Genomic DNA, 21,629 nt, shown 5'->3' with positions numbered 1-21,629 from the left:
CACATATGGTTATGACAATGACCCTTTCAATATGGTACGAGTGTCAAAAGACAAAGATGTAAATTTGTATGGATGTTCACTGTTGTCATTATGTTGTACCTACAATTTGCATATTTTGAATGGTAGAGTTGGTTTCGATGCAAACAAAGGAGAATTCACATGTGTTGCCAATGCTGGAACAAGTGTGGTTGATTACACATTGGCGTCTTCAGATCTTTTCACAAATGTCAAAAACTTTTCCATTGAACTACGTAGCGAATCAGACCATTTTCCTATGTCATTTTCTTTAGCAGCAACCTTTATGCCATTGAAACCAATACAAGGAGTGTAGTACATATGGGTGACCATGTTTTACAAAAATGCACCTGGCGTCCTGAGAAAAGTTGGGAATTTTCAACCAATTACAAATATATATGAAAAATCATCATTTCGAAGATAAATTTTTAGATCTTTCTGTTGATGTAAACAATTTAATTGCAAACTTACATGATGCTCTTATGAGTGTAGCAGAACAATGCAATATGGTTAAGGAGGCTTCGTTGCCCATGTCAAATCAGAGGCAGCAACCTCCTTGGTTTGATAAAGAGTGTGCTTTTTTGAAGAAAAAGAAGTATGGTTTACTGAGAAAATTTAGAAACAAGAGTGATACAACGGAGTTGAATCTTTACAAAGACGCTAGGGATGAGTTCAGAAATACCTGCCGAAACAAAAGACGTAATTTCTTTAGTGAGCAGAAGGCAAAACTGGGTGTTCTTGCCTTCACAGATTCAAAACAATTCTGGATGACTGTGAGACGTGCTACGTCTATTCGTATTTTTCAAAAGACTTGTAATATTACACCAGAAGTATTTTATGATTATTTTAGAAACCTTTTTGTAGAAAATGTATCTGTTGAAGATGATTTTCCTCTGTCTGACGACTTTAGAAGTACCTTGAGTTCAGCAGATGAGCCTGTAAATGATATAGATTGGGATATTCTCAATGGGCCGATTACTAATGATGAAATAGAAAAGGCAATCAGAAAACTGAAAAATGGTAAAGCAGCGGGTCCTGATTTGCTCTTAGGGGAGTTTTTTAAATCTACAAGTTCTTTTTTGATACCTTACTTAAATGTCCTGTTTAATAGACTTTTTGACGCAAGTATTTTTCCAAAAGATTGGTCGAAAGCAATTATTGTCCCCCTATATAAAAGCGGTTCAGCCGACTCTCCCGAAAACTACAGAGGTATATCCCTGTTAAGTGTTTTTAGTAAAATTTTCACTTCTATTTTGAATAGTCGTCTCACATTTTGGGCTGAAGCATTGGGAAAGATTGATGAAACTCAGGCAGGTTTTCGACACGGTTATTCTACGATAGATAACATCTTTATCTTACAGTCTGTTATTCAGAAATATCTATCAAGAAAACGTGGAAAATTTTATTGTGCCTTCGTTGATTTTTCTAAAGCCTTTGATACTGTTGAACGTCAAAGACTGTGGTTTATACTCTTACAGGGTGGTGTAAAGGGAAAAATGTTCAAAATGTTGAATGCTGTCTATAAAGAAGTCAAATCTTGTGTACGTACAAATATGCAATATTCAGAGTACTTTAGTTGCCCTGTCGGTGTCAGACAAGGATGTTTGCTCAGTCCATTTTTGTTTTCCTTTTTCATTAACGAGTTGACACATGAGATACAAAACAGTGGACAACGTGGTATTCAACTCTCTCCTGATTTGACTGAAATATTGTGTTTACTTTTTGCTGATGATGTAGTTCTCTTTTCAGACACAATTATTGGTTTACAACGTCTTCTTAACTGTTTGAGTAGTTATTGTAGTAAATGGAAAATGACAGTCAATCTGAAAAAGACGAAAATTGTTGTTTTTAAAGCTGGAGGATATCTTTCAAAACACGAAAAGTGGTTTTCAATGGTGATAGTGTTAATGTTGTATCCTATTACAAGTACCTGGGTGTTATGTTTTCTTGTAGACTTTCTTGGTCTGTGGCTACGAAAACACTAGCACAACAAGCTAAAAAAGTGCTTATGAGTATACATAGAGCGAGTAAAAAGACAGGCTCTTTCTCATGTGATGTATATTTAAGATTTTTGATGCTATGGTCTTACCAATCCTTACATACGGTTCAGAAGTATGGGGATACACACAATACGATTACCTAGAAAGAATCCAGTATCTAGCATGTAAGCTATTCTTAGGAGTCTCATGTAACACACCAAATGTTGCCATTTTAGGTGAGTGTGGCAGATATCCTATTTATCTGCATATAGCGAAAAAATGTGTGAAATATTGGTGCAGGCTTTAAGAATGCCAAACGATCGCTATCCAAAGAAATGTTACCAGATGCTTTATTATATTGACAAGTCTGGTACGAGGTTAAAACCCACATGGGTACATCATGTGAAAAATCTACTTTATCTGTGTAATCTACATGATGTATGGGATAACCAGGAAGTTCTTGATGAGAGCATTTTTATGAGTACTTTTATAGAGAATTTTAAAAGTTATTTGTATAACACCTGGTACAGTGAAATATGTACTCTCGACAAACTTTCATGTTATCGGGAATTTAAGAGCTCTCTTGTACCGGAAAAGTATCTTTCCACTGTGAAAATTAAGATACATATGGTTATGCTAGCCCGTTTAAGATGCTCTTCTCATCACTTACGAATTGAAACAGATAGAAACTAAAAAATGATGTACATGAACGAATATGTTTGTTATGCGATAGGAACGAGGTTGAAAACGAGTACCACTTTGTTTTACTGTGTAACTTTTTCGATAGTTTAAGGGTGAAATATATTCCCCGTTATTATTTCAATCCTCCGACAGAGAGAAAATTCATATCTCTGATGCAATCACTTGATCCTAATATAATTCAGCGTCTAGCAGCATTTACATTTCATGCTATGAAATTAAGAAAAGAGACTACTGAACAGTACTAAGATTGTTGAGTACGTTTTTGTACTATGTACCTGTCAATTTATGTACTTTCCTTCATGTAATGTTAGAGTGTATTGGGCCGATGGCCTTAAATCACTGAATAAAAGACCTTATAAGAACTCGTCAAATTGGGCGGGTCAGCTAAATTTCCATTATCGATACTAATGATGTCAACAGAATGTTGAAGTTGGTTGTTGGTGATAGAAGTTAATACGAAAACGAATACGAATACGAATACGAAAATGATGTTTGTTTAAAAAATCTTTCCTCCAAAGACTACTGGCCCACAGGCGCTAATAGTTTGGTAGATTGCTAAATAGATCGATTTTCGGCTCGATCTATCGATCCCGTGGCCAGTATGCCCGCCACTGTAACCTAGTGAGTATTTTGGTTACAATGGCGCGCATATCGACTACGGGATCGATAGATCGAGCCGAAAATCGATCTATTCACAGACTACCCAGCGGAGGAGTGCCTGTGTACTGGCCGTTTGTTTTTAAAATCTCTCCTCTAATGATAACAACGATATCTTTCAATCTAGGGCCTAAAAAGATTGGATCTTTTTCAACTTACATTCTCAAATATTGAAGTATTGATATTTTGTCATATAAAAAGCACTTTAACTTCTGTAAAGACAGAACTTTTATATAATACGTACGAAATTGGACTAAAAATAAAAATTGTTGTCAGTGACTCCAATACGAATACGAATACGAATACGAAAACGAATACAAAACGAATACGAAAATAACTTCAGCATCGTGTACACCTGGCATGTCACTGTTGTCAGTGCTTCCTTCAAAAGACAAGAAAGGACAACGATAGCATGTGCCGTAAATGTCAGTATGTATTTACTGTCGTACAGGGCATTTCTTAGATACTGTTATTCACCGCAAGGAAAGAAATGTTCATGTGTGATCCCTTGAGCAACGGGTCGATTTGCGTTAGTAAATCACCGTGTCTAAAGAAGTATTGTTATGCATATTACAAGATGATTCGTGCAACGTAACATTTGGAGTTCTTTTCATGGATTGTTGTCGAAGTACACACGTGTACGGACCGGCACACCCAAATTGGAGACTTGTCTAGTCGGAGAGCGAACAGTGGAGCCTTTCAAATACGGGAGATATACGGTGTTTGGATCTAGGGCTTTGGTATAATCAACGATTGCGTGTCCTTCTAATCCATTTCCAGCTGTTACCAATAGCTGCCATTTCGTTGGTTGCCCACCCAATGGTAAACTGCTGTTCAACCAAACACTGATATCATATTTGAATATATTGTTGTACCATTTCGACATAATTGGAACTGCATTTAAATAAGTATGAATTAGTACAGAGTTTTCTGTGCAACACACGGGCTGCAAATCGTCAATTCAAAGTATTTATTTACAAAGTGACAGTATTAGGCCGGGAACACGCCCATCCATGCACGTTGCCAGCATTTCACTCTTCGGTTTCAGTGACATTTGTACAATGTTGGACCGAAGAGTGTTGTGGCTGAACTCCAGATACAATGTCAAACTCTACAGCGTGTTGGCCATAATACTGGCCACCGCTTTCATAATTATGACCAGCATATACAACGGCCTGCACTCGCACATGTCTGTTGTGACGATCACAAAACAAAAGCAAGTCGGACCACCTTACTACCCAAGTCCGCGGTTTTCGTTGAATACTTCTGATGTATACGGAATCATGTTTGATGCTGGCAGTACTGGAACAAGAATACACGTGTTGCACTTCACAAGGGAAGGAACAGGTGAGGGACGCAGAGTCACAAATATTAAGAGTAAGCTAACATTAGACTCCACTTCATCCAGTTGTACTTTGTGAAGACACAGAGCTGTCTGGCACTCAAGGAAATTGGTCTGGGAATGATCCAATTTTATCCCGCTCCTCAAAATACATAGAAAGCGATGTGATTGTGGAACTTCAAAAAATCCAAAAAAATTCTGTGCCTCTATGGATCATGGGACATGCTAATACTAAAAGTAATAAATTTCTTTGGTCAGACGGTACTGATGGCATTGTGAATGTACTTAAGTTATATCATATTTTATAATGAATCAGTCATGTAATAATACGTGTCTGAAGTAAACTCTTTCACCTTATTCTCCTGTGAAATGATAGAATTGCACCAAAATTTGATTTTTAGGGTAGAAATTAAATTATTAAACAGTCAAATGTATGAAGTTCATTAAAAAGCTTGATATATTAGAAGAACTTTCGGAAAATAATATCAAAGAGGATAGACCTAGGTCCTTTCCATTCTCTTCTGTGTTTTAGCCAATGTATCAACCATTATTTGTACATGTGGATGCTGTGCATACAAGGGACATGGCCTCACAATGGTCTACTTTCTTACATGTATTTTAACTGTAACATACTTTCTCAGTCTCCCATGCCATGTGACTGACAGGTTCCTACCATTGTTGGACTTTGTTCGGCACAATGTTGAAACAGCAGAGCCTGACCATATTATGTCATATCATAGATGGTATCTATGTAAATTGATCTTTTTCCTGCCCAATTTATTGTAGGAACAGAATGCAGGGGTTGTTTTATAAAATAGCAATAAGAATAAATTTTCATGGGCAGGTGATAATTGTTACTGCTGCAATCGATACAGAGATAAAATCAATCCATAGCATTCAGCACTGACCTAACCCAGCACAGTATAGGGATTAAAATCCACAAAGGGTGGATCATATCATGGTTGTGGACACTTGTGACAGTATGTGCCGTGGTAACATCCTGGCCTGCAGAGATACATCACCATGGGATCTTGGAATAACAGCTTGGGGCAGGATATTATTTCCCTTACTCTTTAAGTTGCCCACTAAATTTCAATCATCCACCAGTTACATGTAAATTTAGATTTGGGATAGAGATTAAAACCATCTCATATATCTTTTTTATCTTTTCCTCTCATATATTATTGGTAATAGACTGCTTCAATAATATACAAAGTTTGTTTATGTAGATATATGTATATTGTGTGTATGTATGTATATCTATATACAATAATGAATTATTCAGATACAATAGGCCACAGCCTTAAAATGTATTCAGTATCAGACTAAAAAAATTCTCAGGAGGATGCGATATGACGTGTCCTGACAAAGAAACAGAATGAACATCTGTAAAGATATAACAGTGTTGTCTATAGCGCATCAGAGTGGTTATATATATATATATATATATATATATATATATATATATATATATATATATATATATATATATATATATATATATATATATATATATATATTTTTTTTTTTTTTTTTTTTTTTTTAGAAACCAATGAGAAAAATCACACAACTACATCTGATTGTCTCTATACCTCTACACTGCAAATGAGGCTTGAAAAAATTACCCATGTAGGACTTGAGTGCACATCCCCTGAATTCAGTTCAGATTAGACTCTCTCTCTCTCTCTCTCTCTCTCTCTCCTCTCTCTCTCTCTCTCTCTCTCTCTCTCTCTCTATATATATATATTAGCATACAAATGTCCTTGTGGCAAATTATAGTGCTCAATGCTAAAAGCTGAGTATTATAAAAAAAGACATTAATTACTTCAAGTACAATGTAAATAAGTAATTATTACTATTATTATAAGTAATTATTGTAAGTTAGTACTTGGCACATGAAGTAATTTGTTATTATATGTGGTAGTGTGTGTGTGTGCGCGCGCGCGCCTGCACACATGAGTTATTTATTGTGTGGTCCACTGTGAATAATCTGAAATTATTTATACGAAAAATTGTCGAATACGTTTAGCAGATTAAAGATATCCTGTTGCAATAAATTGCCACGTCCATTTCTTTGTTATCAGCTGTTCAGATGATAATGAAACCTGTAAACAAGTTGTATTGATTGGTCCATAAAACATCGAAGAACACAAGTGACACAATATCTTGCTGCAGTGGTACCATTATTTGTCATGTGTTTCTGTAAAAATTTTTCCTGTACTGCACACGTATGGTCTTTTGATAATCATTTTAGTAGAATAATTTGAACAGATGTAATCAATGAGCAGAGAAACTATTTTAGTATGAAGGTACATTACTTGACTCATTTTGTTTTATTTTGGGACATGTTCACTTCTGTACATTTGTTGTGTTCTAGGGAATTATTACGTGTTATTCACCTGTACTTTCAATGAGCTAATTAGGTAACTCTTTTCAATTCCTTGCAAACTGTATCTGGAAACCAATTTTACCTATTTTCAGCACGAACTGAATTATTTTTAAACAAAGCAGCAGGTTCGCCGCAAACTTGAAAGCAAAACTGATACCAGCAAGTCTACAAGTGGTCATTATACCCACTTCTTGTAGATTGTTGCTGGTGTCGTTTTTGCTTTAAATTTTGCTAACCTGCCATTTGTCATTTTAAACAAAAGTGAATTGTTTGAGATCAGTTATGAGATGAAATACTATAGTCTGAGATTGTACCATGTTGATCATACTTGACTTGCCTAGTGCTTCGCAGTCATAGTAAGAGCAGCTATTATTCTAGTCTAGTCTAATGTAACCAAAAAGGTATAAAGGACTGTCCAGCTGAAATATTATCAGAAATAGAAGTTTTTGTTCCAGAATTTATAAAAGATTTTATAAAGTTTGATAGAGAAGTTACAAGATGCCTGTTCATTTGTAAAATATTTCAAACAATATAATAACATTTTTTTTTTCAATTCTCCTATCTTTCCTCATGGACAGACTCAAATCTTTATTTACTGGGAGAAGTGTTTGAGCAAGTCAAACCTGGATTGTCATCATTTGCAGAAAGCCCGGAAAGTGTAAGTCAAGACTTTGAAGTGGTAGCATATTGTGTTTAACTGCATAATCTGTTGTCTAACTCTGTTATTTGTGAAAGTGCCCATGTGCTATTTGTGTTGTAACTTTTCCACTACTACTAAACACTCACAGCTCGGTAGTGGTAAAATGTTGCTTCACATTTGTAAATTTTTACTGAATGCTATTTTGTCTATTCTGCAATGTGCCCGCCTTTCTAGGCTTTTTATTGATAAGATCTACTTAAAGTATTGTGTTTATCTGATTTTGCAAGAGACTTTTAGAATGTAAAATATGGTGTAGCAGTGGAATGTTCATGCCAGTGATTCCCTGGCATTTTGTGCGACCTGTTGATCTCTTAATATAGGCTGAAGCACTATGATACCTTCTGTTGACCCCACATGACCCTTATTCAGAGGCTGAAAGGCCTAGTGTCAAAGTTTGTATTTAGGAAAGGTGTTCTAGGATTAATGAGACAGAGGTCAATGTTGTTGTCCAATGCTATTTTGCCATAAAATATTGAGTGAGGTGATTTCTCTGTCCCTTACGCTCTGGAATGTGATACACACACATGTTAAAAGTAGCTGTAGCATCTGATTTGAAAACTTGAGCAGGAAAATAATTGATGAGAAATAATTGGCATAAAAATCGCTTTTTTATTGCCATTTCAGATATGAAATATTCACTCTACTGCAATCCAAAAGCAATGATACATAGTTCGTGTTTACCTCATATTACCAGCACTCACTCAATCAGTGTGTTGCTTTTCAGTTCATGTGAAAAAACTCAACAAATTAATAACGTCTTGTCTTTTGCTGTTGCAGAGTCTTGAAGGTTTAACAGATCTATTAAACATAGCCAAGGAGTCAATACCAGAGTACAAATGGGCAGAAACCCCCGTTGCTCTTAAGGCCACAGCCGGGCTCCGTCTTCTGCCACAAGATCAAGCGCAGAGCCTCCTAGATCTGGTAAGATGGTCAAAAAGTTTTGAAGTTAATGTTTCTTGCTATCATTGGGTTGGAGTTTGGGAGTTCTTAGGATTGCAGTAATACAAAACATCAGAAATGCATCGCATATCTCCACTCAGGGGCGACAGGTCATAGTGAGAAACAAATGGCAATATTCTATGAATGTTAAAATCTGAAATTGACCAATATTACATAAATAATAAATGAATAAGTAATAGATGGAAACATAAGTTTCTTTGTCGTCTGTGAAGATGTTTAGCATTGGGCGTAGACTGTCGACAGTCCCTTGTGCCTTTCTGTGTCTCATTGGTGTAGTCTCTCACACATACGACGGTGGAGGTAAATTGCAAGCAAAGCAGCAAAGGCGCAAGCTGCGAGTGCCATAAGGCACTTGTGTCAACGTATGCTTTCAGAATGCACAGCACGCGCCTTTGGAGCTACGCTTGCGATTCCCCCCCACCGTCATATGTGCGAGAGACTACACCAATAAGAGAGATAGGCACAAGCTACTGTCGACAGTCTACATTGGGTGAAGTAAATGCATTATGGTTCATAGGGATGTATGGCCATGCTGTCTTTTGATGGCGTCATATGCAGCATTCTGGCCGTTTCAGTCACAGTATAACTGGTCATGATGGAAATGTATTCAAAACAGCGCAGGGGATTATTGCCAGTGAAAACAGTGACCTTAATTTCACATGCAGCCAGATGTTCGAATCTGAGGAATCACCAGAAAATGTGTTTGTCGATTTGTATAAAATATTTTTACCCAAAGGTTCAAATTTTTAAGCTCTTACCAAATCACAGTAATTTGCTGATTTAATGATGCACGTTCAAATTTCAGTCATAATACTATTCCACTCAATACTATATCAATTACCTCTTACTTCACTGGCAAACTCCTTTGTCCAAACATGCAGTGTTCAATGTGTCTGGACAAGCTTACAAGGTGAATGCAAAACATATTTCCACAACTGACAAATTGTGTTTGGTCTTCTGACTTTGTGCATGGTAATTTGTATAATTACAGAATGCTGTTTTCCACCAAACAAAAAAAACAATCACTTCATTAATTAACAACTGAATGTGTTAATTTCCTGTATGAACAACAGTATCAATCATTGTAATACTGTTTCATTTAAGTGTTAGGCCTTAAATTTCTTTTCCTGACCTGGAAACTAAACCTAAATATTTGAATACAGTTTGTCCTTGTAATTTGATGCGCACACTTTCATTCAAAAAAAATGTCACAATGGGTGAGTTTCAAAATTTTGCAGAGAACTTAGATCAGCCCAAGTATTAGCATAATTTATTTGATAGCTGCTGATGGTATGTGTGACCATTTAATGGTAAATGTATCATAATTCATTTAAAATCTAATCTGTTTTTCTCCAATGACAGCCCGCTGTAGATTTAAAATTTGATAAACAGACATATGCAGTTTTTTAAAGATTACTTATTTGATATAAATTTTTATATTGGATTCTATAAATTGTAAGTCCATGACCTTTTTCAAAAGGTCAAGAATCCATGACTCACTTCTAGGTGGTAGTCATCGGGTGATATAATTCAAATTTTCCCTAAAACAACTGTTTTACAGATTGTGATCTAAATTAAATGAATTTTATGCTTTTCTATGTGTGTATTTCAAGACTGCCTACTCCATGTTGTCAGTGATTGTGTGCTGATGGGATTTTTTATGAACAGTGAGTTTTCCCCCGACACCAACAGCTGTGCCACAAATGTTATCCTGTAATATGAGTAGCACAGTGGTGTCATCTGTCACAAAATAGTTACTTATATTAAAACACGATTTTTTATTGTCAAATGTTATTCTTTTAACAAATTTACAAGTGTAAGAAAAATGCCACACTGTAAGAAATAGTGGTGTTGAATAACAAGTTATCTGTTGGTTCATGAGAAAAGATTTTGAATGTGAATCATATTTTTCGTTGTTCATTTCTGTGGTAACTAGGTCAGTAGACATATTGCGTATCCAATATTTATTCCTACTGAACTTTGTAAATATGATAGTAATCTGGTGTCTAACCATTCTGACCAATGAGTGGGGTGTGTGAGTGTGTGTGTGTGTGTGTAAAAGAGGTTCTAATAATCAATAGTAAAAACTTTGCATCATAACAGTTATCAAATACAGCAGATAGGATTGCAGTTTTATTGCAGAGTTCATTTTTTTCTTGTCCATTTACTATTCAGGCCTATAAGCTTTTTGAAGACTCTCCATTCAAAGTACAGGAGGGAGATGTTTCAATAATGGATGGCTCATCAGAGGGCTTGTACATGTGGTTTACCGTCAATTTTCTGAGAGGTGAGTGTATAGAGCAGCAGTGAACTTAACCAACGTTACCGTAGAGTGGCATATCTTGTCAGTAACATTTTTGTACATCTTGGTCCTAAGCAATCAATCCATATTTGACCTGGACACAGGATGCTTTCAATGGGTGGACCCTCAGAATCCAAGAACTCAAATTTTAGCCAATGCACTTTGAAGAGGTGTTGTCATACTAATTAATACTATTCTTTTATTCTTTTTGAATTGACAATTAGCAATGGACATACCACCATACTGTGCCACGATGTATGCTCACTGTATCCAGTACGTGCTGGCAGTCACTCACTCACTTAGACTACTAGAGTGCCACTGACAAATGTTTGATCTTCAGAAATTAGAATTCAGTTGGCGATCAAAATACAACTTTCTCCAAAACTGATGTTTACAGTTGCCGTATATAAATATGGCAAAAGAAGAGCTCTATTTTGGCAGTTAAGCTGTCCAGTGTTCATTGTCTATCTGTCTGACTCAGTATGTGCATGTATTTATGTGTATGTGTGTGTGTGTGCGATATATGTATGTATCTATGTATTTGTGTATGTGTATGTCATTCTATGTCTATTCAGTTTTCTCTGGAGCAATTGCACGTATCAGCTGCACAAATCCACACATAATTGCAAGGTTAAAATTAAGACCTGGTGTATTAAAATAATCTGTTTAAATGACGTTACAAAAAGAAAATGCCACTTTGGTGATATCATCCCCATCTCTAGTAAGTAGATTTACCAACCCTTTTGAAAACAATGGGGCTGTTCCAATGTTTTTGGGTAAGAAGGTAAATGGAACAAAGCTCTCTAAATCTCTCGTAAAGTTTACAGCCTTGTCTTTTGGCAGTAAGTAAATTTAAAATTGTGGTGAAATGAAGTGTTTGTTACCTGCATCCTGTTTGTTACAATGTTTTGCTCATGAAATCTATGTGTAAATTTTACATGACTCTGATATATTAAACTATTTATATTTTGCTCTAATTAATATTTGGCATCATCCTCAAATTATTATAGATCAGTTCTCGTCTCCCTGTCATACTGGTATTTCTTTTCACAGGAAGCTTTATAGATCCTGACCTTCCCCCAGTTGCCTGTTTTGATTTGGGAGGGGGCTCATGCCAGATGGCCTTTCTGCCGAAGTCGGGAACTACCTTATCTACAGCTCCTCAGGGTTATATTCAAGAGACTGAAGCCTTTGGCAAATCCTACAATCTTTATGTACACAGGTAAAGTAGTTTATTCGTTAACAAATTTTAGACCGTGAACTATGGTAACTCTTACAAAGCTCCAGTGTTAAGTATTTTTATTGCATACTTAATGTTGGAGAAATCAGGATTTTATTCATTTTCCCTATATGTTTGACATGTTTGTTAAATCAAGATCATTTTCCTATCAGAAATATGAAGAAAGGGTGTGCATGTTGATTAAAGCCGACATACTGAATCAGTACATTTCACTTCTCTCAAAGATTGAGGCACTGTTTATATCTGTCAGCTTACCTGCCTGACGTGTTGCATGTTTTGTTTGTGTTTACTGATTCTTGCAAAATGTTAAGTGTGAGCTTCATATTTATCATGTGATCATATGGTATAAACCCAGGACTTTGCTGATTGTGAATCAGGGTACCAAGCTAATTTGTTCCCCTGTGAGAGGAGTATGCAAGTGGCACAGACCCATATGTGATAAAAATACTGTACAGACTGCTTGTTTCAGCAGAGGGATCTAGGGATCAGTGGTTGTAAATTTTAAGTTACTTTTTCTGGGAAGAGTATTGATTTATGAGAGAGCTTTCAATTAATGTCGATCATGGACACCAGAGGTAGGCCAAAGTATTTGAATATAAATTATAGACTGTCAAATGCTTTCCCCTTATCTTGCCAGGCCATATCATGTCCCTATCAGCCAAGTCAGTAAAAAAATGGTATTGAGCCAAGACATACATATTTTCACACACTTGGCATGGTAGCAGGTTAGTCAGTAAAAATCATGTTTACAGTGTCTATGTCGTCAGAGGCTTTCAAATGTTCAAATCTTTGCTAAAATGTGACATACAGGACATGTCAATTGCCTCACTGGTGTTTAACCAACTTTACCTGATGGTGAGATAGGAACTTTTAAGGATAATGGTAAAAAAGTTGCGTTGTCTTGAGGTTTAATAGACTGGAAGATCCGTTGCTTGAGGGCGCTCTCTACACTTCCCCCTCTTAAACGGGAACTTACAGGACTGTGGGCCCACAATAGGGGATTACTGATGACGCAGCCATTTACATACACTGGGCGGGAGAGTTTGGAACTCTAATAGCATTCCCTTAATCGTATGATAAATTTGAATAATCATGATGGGCACTTTCATGACATATGCAAAGAGGGGTCAAATGGTTGTATAGGGAACATATTTTGAAACATATGCGTTCTCTGACAAAAAACGGAATATTTTTTCAGTTTATTTTCGACTCAAGTTTAGTTGATATATATTCACAGACATCATATGCAAGATTCAATGACAGTGAACGCCGGAAACATGGCAAAATCATGGGATTCTGTGACAAAACACGGCAAGTCCATCAGTAGCATGGCTTTTTTACATTTGCATAGATTTACGATATTCTGGCTTTTATAGGCGAAGTTCCTGTTTAAGAGGAGGGGAGCATAGGGAGCGTCCTCGAGCAATGGATCTTTCAGTCTATCTTGACGTGTGGTTATGTTGTTTTGTGCATGTCAACATTGATCATATAAAGTATCACTGTTCCAAACAAAGACGATGTAAACTTTGAAATGTCACATTTTGCGATCTTCTACAGTCAGATCATCTGTCAGTTTGATAACCCTTTGAATATGAGACACTGCTGTTTTGAATATTTGCACCATGGAATCATCAATGCATTTCCATGTCACTAAGGGCATTTGTAAAATTTCTGTCTCTCAGTTATTTAGGTCTTGGATTGCACGCAGCAAGACTGGCCATCCTGGGTGGGGAGGACAGTAATTCAGGTAAAGATAGAACACAGTCCCTCAACTCCACCTGGTAGAACTTACCTTGTTGTGGATGGACTGTGGTTGGCATACGTACACAATCACTTGTTACTTCACCAGACAACTTGCATGTAACATTCAAACTATTTTAGTATTGTTATAAATAATTGTGGTGTAATGGTTTTAGTTTACATTAGCTGGAATATACGAGATGTTCCATGTCACACACACACCAATGTTTTGTCTCAGATACTGGGTTCCAGCAGTGTCTAAATTTTCTGTAAATAACGTTTAACCCATGTCATTTTTAGGATAATGATTGTCTTTAGTTTTAAAGATCAACCCGTATATTATCAAAAGTTATCCATTCATCAGAAATATCTCCCAATAGATATGTAGTATTAAATGTAAGAAAGTATCGTACTGTATGAATCACAGTATGCAGGGTGTTATATCATTTGGTCTCTCAAGGAATAAACATGAAATCTCTTGAATGGACAACGAGTACATTTACATATGAAATGTAAGCACAAAAGTTATTTTATTTGGCGTGAAGATCATTCTTCTTGGCCCATAGCTCTACCTTGCTTCACGATGAAGAAGTAATAGAAACGATCTTTTTTTGTCCAGTTTTTGAGAACATGGGAAAAAATAGTGACTATCTGACAAAACTTCAGTCATTCCACAGCTTTTGAGATCAGTCTCTTTCTATTTTTTCTCAGACTCAGAAAACATCTTATTCCACACGCTGTCCAGTCCTTGTCTTCCCATGCACCATGAAGAAGAATGGTCTTTCAATGGCTTGGAGTACACAGTCAAGGGTGTGGAGCCCATTGAGAACAGATTCCATGAGTGTTACCAGAAAGCCCAACTAGTCGTTGGCTCTCAAGTGCACCAGGCTGCTGAGCTGTTGACGCAGACAGTCTATGCTTTTTCCTATGTCATTGATAAAATTGAAGAGAGTGGGTTCATAGGTAAGACTTCCGGTAAGCATGCTATGATTTGTTACATCGGGTAGAGTGTAGAAGACGCACTTTGCTGGTGGCAGTAGATTGGGCTTGTCCATACCTCCAAAACTCTCGCTCTGTCACCAAATCTTGCAAGCCAACCATTGCAGAGACCATCCCACTGACTGCCGCCTCTGTTGCTGTAAGTACAATATCTGATATCTTTGTAGTAATGGCATGCACTCTCCTGGTGGCAACTTAAATAGAATTTAATTTGGTACATTTGTAGCTTTTATGGGTAATCATTCTACCACATTTGCTAAAATTTGAAGGTTTATACCCTTTCTAAATGTTTAAATACAAAGAGACATAACCCATTTTCATTCATGAAATATTTAGTTCAAATTTTCAACTATTTCTGTTAACTGTGTTGTAGCATGCTGAAAGCCACACTGTAGTTACTATGTTAATGACAGTACTTTGCTAAACATACTAAGTGTATAATGATTATTTACCAAAATAAAAAATAATAGTATTCAGTTTACATGTTACTTGATAGTCATAGCAGGCAGTCAAATCTTTGCTATGACGTTCACATAACCCTACCCCATTAAATTTTTTGCAAAATTTTGATATTGCTTCAGCTCCAAATCAAATCTTTAGCAGGACATGCTTCTTCAGCGCCTCGCTTTAAATTCAGCAGCTTACTGGGGACAGATCCCAAAATCCTTGCGTAGACTCCAAATAGCTGGTGCTTCTGTGATACAGCTTGTCAAAGTTTTATATTACCTGACCATTCTTTCGAAGTGACATTTCTTGCTTTGTTATGTTTTAAGTGCATGGACACCATGAACAAGTTTAGAAATGCATGTCACAACTGTATGGTAGTGATTTGTGGAATTGTGTCACTGTAGTTGATCAGTATTTTGACTTTCTTTGTGTCGTGAGAGCCTGCCTGCAACCTCTGCCAAAATTGCACCTTTTCTTCAAGATGTTATGCCTTGGTGTTTTCTGCAATATTGCAGTTTGTTTTAACATATCCAAATTAAGCTGGCACAACTTACTGTTGTAAGCCTGCATAAATTTGTATCAAATAAAACATTTTTCATCAATATTATTAAAATGGCAGGAATCTAATAATCAGGAAAAATAGTCCACATACTCCATGTAATATGTAGTGTATAAGAAAATTATAAGTTTTGAGATTTGTTCATTGTGAATGCTTGTCCTTAGCCTCTTGAGTCCATGTCCTTTATTTATATCTATGAATTGACTTTTCATTGTATTTCCATTTTACAGAAATCGAAGAACCACAAAGTATTAAAGTTGGTGATATTAATTTAATAGCACAAAGAGGTAAAAACCAAAATTATTTTCACACAAGTAACTCGCTTCGTTATAGCAATTGTGCTCGTTTAAGTGTGTAGAAACTTAATTGATGGTCAAGTGTGATGGAGAGACTGACGAGTTAAACTGCAACAATAAACATGTGCAAATAGTTCATCTGTCGGAACATACTCATTATCGATTGATTTCATTCTTGATCACTTCAGCTTAGTGACGTTTGTTATGCATGAAGTCTCCTCCATGCCACATATTCATGGTGACATGGGCTCTTTAGGAAGACTTTTCTGATTTGTTTTCTCATTTCAGAATGCGACAGTCCAAGGGAAGATAATGCATTCCTGTGCATGGATTTAGTCTTCATCAGTGCCCTGCTGAGGAATGGTTTTGGTTTCCATGACGATTCCCAATTAGTGGTGAGAAGAGTCATACTTTATAAGTTTGCTAGAATTAAGTATTTAGATATACTAAAATGTACCTCAGTATTTGTAAACTTGCATCAACATCTAATATTAATCACTGTAAAAAACAGTTGCTTAAACTTCTACGTTGTCAAGTTCTTAGTAAGGTTTCTCATCTGTGCATATACATGTAAACATCTTGGTGTATAGTTTTCAATTTCTGTTCTTCGGTGTCTGTAACCATGTAACAACTTACAGAGGTATCAAGATGATATCATTCATTATTTTTATTCAGAATAGCCCATTTGCTACAAAAATCGTCATCAACATTTCCATCTAGCTCAGTGCAAAACAAGGAAACAGTTGGGTTTTTATGCGAGCACAGACCATATTTTGTTAGATGTTCTCAGAAGAGGTCAGATAAACTTTCCATGCAGGCTTAAGGTTTTGATGTACAAAAGTCATTTTTTAGAAGTTCACTGACACTCTTTGTGACAGATAGTGAATTCAGAAATGAAGTAGTACTGTAGTTGATGAAGCTATACCAGTGTTATTATTGGTATCCCTGGCAACTCTTTGTTGGAAGTGAAGAAAATATTCACTTTTGTGGAAACAGAATTCATCCGCACTCTTTATATGAAATTGTGTAATCCAGCAGTGAGAATGGATCATGAAAAGCTGGTAAATTGCTTCGACAATAAATTTTGTAACATTAACGTAAAATTATTTTGTTTTGCAAACAGCTGCAGAAAAGAATTGATGATGTTGAAGTCAGCTGGGCCTTGGGAGCAGCCGTCCATCTGTTGAATCGTCAAGAAGTTTAACCCCCACTTCCCTGTAAACAGGTCTACATTCACCATTGATAACAATGGATTTGGGTCAAACCATAGTGGTGAAAGGGTTAAGTACACCCCAAGCAAGGAAGTGAAACAGGGTCTCACGCAATACATGATACTGATGGCAAGGTCAACACATGACAAGTGTAGTTTACCAATCATGCAGTTTTACATAAATTACAGGGACCTCGATAATTTTACTGCATATATGCATGCACTAAATATCTATTAAGCACCTGTTGGTAGATATGAGTATTTGTACAGGGAACAAAAAGTGGATATAAGTGATGAAGTTCAAGTCTACTGAAAAGTCAGAATGTTATTGATAATTGTGTCATTTATCTATAACACAGTGACCATTGCATTAACTTAATTTAATGTGCCTTGTAAAGTATTTAAAATAATTTGTTTTCCCGTCCTTTAAGGCAAAGAAAAGCTCTCTTTTACTTTTAAAGAACCAACAGAAGAAATGTTTTTGTATTCGAAAACACGTCTTCATCAAAACATGGGTATTTAAAATTCAAAGGTAATTTCAATTTCAGTTTGAAGTCAATGAAGGGGAAATAGGCTTTGAAGGCACTAATTTGTCTTTTTTCGTTGTCAAGATGACTCAACACTATTTGTAAGGTAACAAGTTTACAGGAGGTCAGTTTTGCAGAGTATCTTGTACTGAAGTCTGTATTTAAAATTAGGACTGTTTCTTTTGTTATCGTGCAATTCTACATACAGGGTAATTTCATCCAGCGATTGTCTAGGTAATCGTCAAAATGGAAAACGGGTTGTGTTTTGGTTCATGTGGTTGTGATACTGGGATACTAGTCACCTGATAATTGAATCAAGTTTTTTTTATGACAGACACTGCGGTGAGTAAGTAATGGGTCAATATAAAGAAATATTTTGTTTAAAAATACATTTTGCAATCTACATTTCTGAATAAGTTGTAATATCAAGATTTTAAAGTTATGTTACCAAATGAGTTGTTCATGTACTGTGACATATTCAACACAGATTATGGTAAGATTATCAGAGAAAATATTTTGAAGAAATTTCTAAGACAAATGTTCAGCAAACAGGAACTGCATGTGTAAGTGACACTTTGCAATAGCATTTTCTCTAACAAGTTTGTGTGCCTTGTGTATGTTGATTCTTGGTGTAAAGGGAATACTTTTTATTGGGATACTGCATTTGTTACTACAGTCTGCCTTTGATTACGAGTGATTTCTGCCCATTTATATTACGTAAAACACAACAGTGGTGTTGAAGGAACGCCATGTAACTCATCTAAGTAAATTTATTTTTGTGTGTGCGAATTACCTTGTGTCTATTTTATCAACACTTCAGTCAGTGTTCAGCTCATGTTAGGAACCTGTAGTGGTTTCATATTATCATAAGTCTGCACTTCAAGTGAATTTTCATAATATTTCAAGTATCAGGAAAGTTATTGTGCCTTTTTTCTAGTAATATCAGTTTTACCACAATTCTTTCAAATCATGAGTGAAAAAAGCTTGAACAATAACAGGTGATGTTCCTTCTATGAAGTCCACGCTATCATCCACATTTTCCTTTTTTGGGGCGGTCCAACTTTGCTGAGAAAACTAAAGGGCTTTATAAAAATTTATGGGCGTGAGGGGAAACATGGTAAAAAGGAGTGAAGATTTTCCAAAGGTGTTACTGCAGACAGAGACTGAAAGAATCAGTTGTGTGAGGGCGCTGTTGGCCGCAGCTTTACCAACATGCAAATGAATTTTTCATTGTCATACAAACAAGGGTTGAAAAATACTATACAACTTGGCAGATTACTCCAGCAGTGTCACTGAGTTTAAACCAACGTTGTAACTTAAGCCATGATTTCATGAGCGTGCAGCTGAATACCCTGATCTGACACTTTATAGAGAAAGCACACACATTTAAAAGACGTTTCTTCATCAATTTTTTTGACTTATTATGTTTACTTAGCATGTAGTCTTTATTGGGACATTTGTACGAAGACAATGTGCAATGCTAAAGAAAATTTCAATAATCACAAAACATGATTACAATGTCATTATGACCCCAGTAAAGTCACATCAATGGTAACATTGCATATTGTACGCTATTGTTTCACTGGCAGGGCTTGTACTTTGTATATTCATTGTACTAAGACACTGTTTTCTAAAACACAAAATAATGAAAATTTCATCACAGGTGACAGATGTTGTCCCATCATTGAGCCTTTTTCATCACTGATAGTCAACAGGGTTTCCATTATATGCAGATTCAGATTGTGAAATATTCCCCGAGAATGTAATAGCTGATGTGGCTGGTTGTTAGTGCCAGATTTCATTTCTGATCCATCTTCATGTATGCAGGAGTTCAACAGTACTATAAGTTGTTAGTCAGTTTTTCTGTAGCATTGACTAATGTTCTTGCGAATCTCTAAGGCATACCGGCATGCAGTGTGCAAGCTGCCATACAGAAGCTGGTGGTATCTCTTATAAAGTTTTTCTCTTAAAATAGACTCCACCTGATTCAGAATCCTGGGTATCAAATCAATGGTTGACCTTACTACATTAACTTTACATCCGGGTACTTTTCTTTTGAATGTCATCTTATCAATGCAAGATACTTCTCATAAGACTACTAAGGGTTAGTAGGTCATAGTACAGCTACATGAATCATAATTTATTGGTGCTGCCAAGATAAATTTTACTTCTTAAATGTACATATCACGCGTATATGACTTTATCCATATGGTTGATATTCTTTATATCTTATTCTTATTTATGAAAAGAGACTTTAGTGCACTTCAATAGTACAGTACCCCTTGCATGTTTTACTGAAAATCTTTGCGTCTACTCCAGACTTTATGCATGTTCTTTTCAATTCGCAACTTTGATTTGAATATTCACCTTCTGTGCATCTGTTTAATGCTTCTTTTTGTGTTTAAAAGACTTTCCTATGAGTATTTATGATCCCTTTTTTGGAAATTTTTTTTCAGCGTCGGTTTTCGGCAGCACCCTGGAAATGCTTCAGTTGACACGAAGTGAATATATTTGTGAGAAATTTATAGTTTCAAGTTGTTCACTTCTGTGAATTTTCAAATAAAGATGAAGATTTGACATATTAAACAGGTGTAACTTTAGTCTCCTATATCACATTCACCATCACTCACAATACAGTGCAGTCAATGTGACTATATGAAACATGGAAATAAATGCATGCAATGAGAAGAAGCTTTGATGGCAAAATATGTCCTTGGTGCCTATAATACTTACCAAACCTGTTTATTGTTTATACAAGAAATGTACTGTTGGTATCACAACATGGCATCAATTCACTGTAGCAAAAGCAACATGCAGAGCAAATGAGAGGCCTCTTTTCATTTGAAGTTAAAATATTTCTGATGATATAATACTAGGATTCTTGAGTATTCTTCGACCAGACATGGTTGAACATGGACATGGTTGATTGCTTGTGGAAAAAACTATAACTCTTCCTTTTTGGCCCCTGTGTGCTAGAACACACTGGGAGGCCAAAACTGGTCACTCTGTCCCTCCGCCTGTAGATCTAATCTTAGAAGCTCATAACCCACAATTTATAGCCCCAAATGTGACCAGCTTTGGCTACCTCTGAGTTACATTTCCATATTTGATTGTAGACGCCATGGACTTGACAAGTTAAAGAAAAACCTGAAATTATCATTAGATATCAAGTTTGAGGTGAATTACACAAGTGCCTTGGTAAAAGCGATTTAAGTCTAAATATCATCAGTGAACTTGCTGGGTAATTAGCATGTTGACTGTTCAGATAACATGTAAAACCTCTGTGTTTATAAACATGAAAATATCTCACAGTCACATTTCATAAGTGAGAAGCTTTGAAGGAATGACTGGACTGGGAAGGCTGGGAAGGGGAATCTCCCCTTTTTACAATACAGAAACTGAAAATGTGCATAACCCTTCCCTACCCTATCCGGCAATAAATAATAATGGCTCTCTAATGGCCATTGAGTTAACATCTGATGTACAGATAGGTCAGACTTTCATGCAATCATGTTGTGGTCGTTATTTTCATAAAGATAGCCCACAACACTAGTGCGTAAATGAC

General features: G+C 36.1%; 1 protein-coding gene across 2 annotated transcripts; it reads left to right on the top strand.

The window, feature by feature from the left end:
- Window positions 1–3,708: 3,708 nt before the first annotated feature.
- LOC139149784 (ectonucleoside triphosphate diphosphohydrolase 5-like) lies at window positions 3,709–20,650 on the top strand. Of its 2 annotated transcripts, none has more exons than XM_070721763.1 (10): window positions 3,709–4,700; window positions 7,663–7,742; window positions 8,562–8,705; window positions 10,920–11,031; window positions 12,100–12,268; window positions 13,969–14,033; window positions 14,738–14,989; window positions 16,262–16,318; window positions 16,616–16,722; window positions 17,451–20,650. In XM_070721763.1, exons 1-10 carry the CDS (start codon window positions 4,367–4,369, stop codon window positions 17,529–17,531), a joined length of 1,401 nt encoding a protein of 466 aa, XP_070577864.1. In that variant the 5' UTR covers window positions 3,709–4,366; the 3' UTR covers window positions 17,532–20,650. The 2 variants fall into 2 exon arrangements, with proteins under 2 accessions (XP_070577864.1, XP_070577863.1); XM_070721762.1 differs by having other exon boundaries at window positions 14,738–15,001.
- Window positions 20,651–21,629: the final 979 nt, after the last annotated feature.

The sequence above is a fragment of the Ptychodera flava genome, chromosome 14 (assembly GCF_041260155.1).
Source record: "Ptychodera flava strain L36383 chromosome 14, AS_Pfla_20210202, whole genome shotgun sequence".
Classification (NCBI taxonomy): Eukaryota; Metazoa; Hemichordata; class Enteropneusta; family Ptychoderidae; genus Ptychodera; species Ptychodera flava.
Note: the sequence above shows the minus strand (reverse complement) of the source record. Positions and strands in the feature narration are given on the sequence as shown.

Excerpts from the sequence above, each read along its gene's own strand:
- LOC139149784 (XM_070721762.1), top strand. The coding sequence starts at position 4,367 with ATGCACGTTGCCAGCATTTCACTCTTCGGTTTCAGTGACATTTGTACA. Across the intron at positions 14,034-14,737 it reads TGGGGAGGACAGTAATTCAG|ACTCAGAAAACATCTTATTC; the intron begins GTAAAGATAGAA and ends ATTTTTTCTCAG. Across the intron at positions 15,002-16,261 it reads GTTCATAGGTAAGACTTCCG|AAATCGAAGAACCACAAAGT; the intron begins GTAAGCATGCTA and ends TCCATTTTACAG.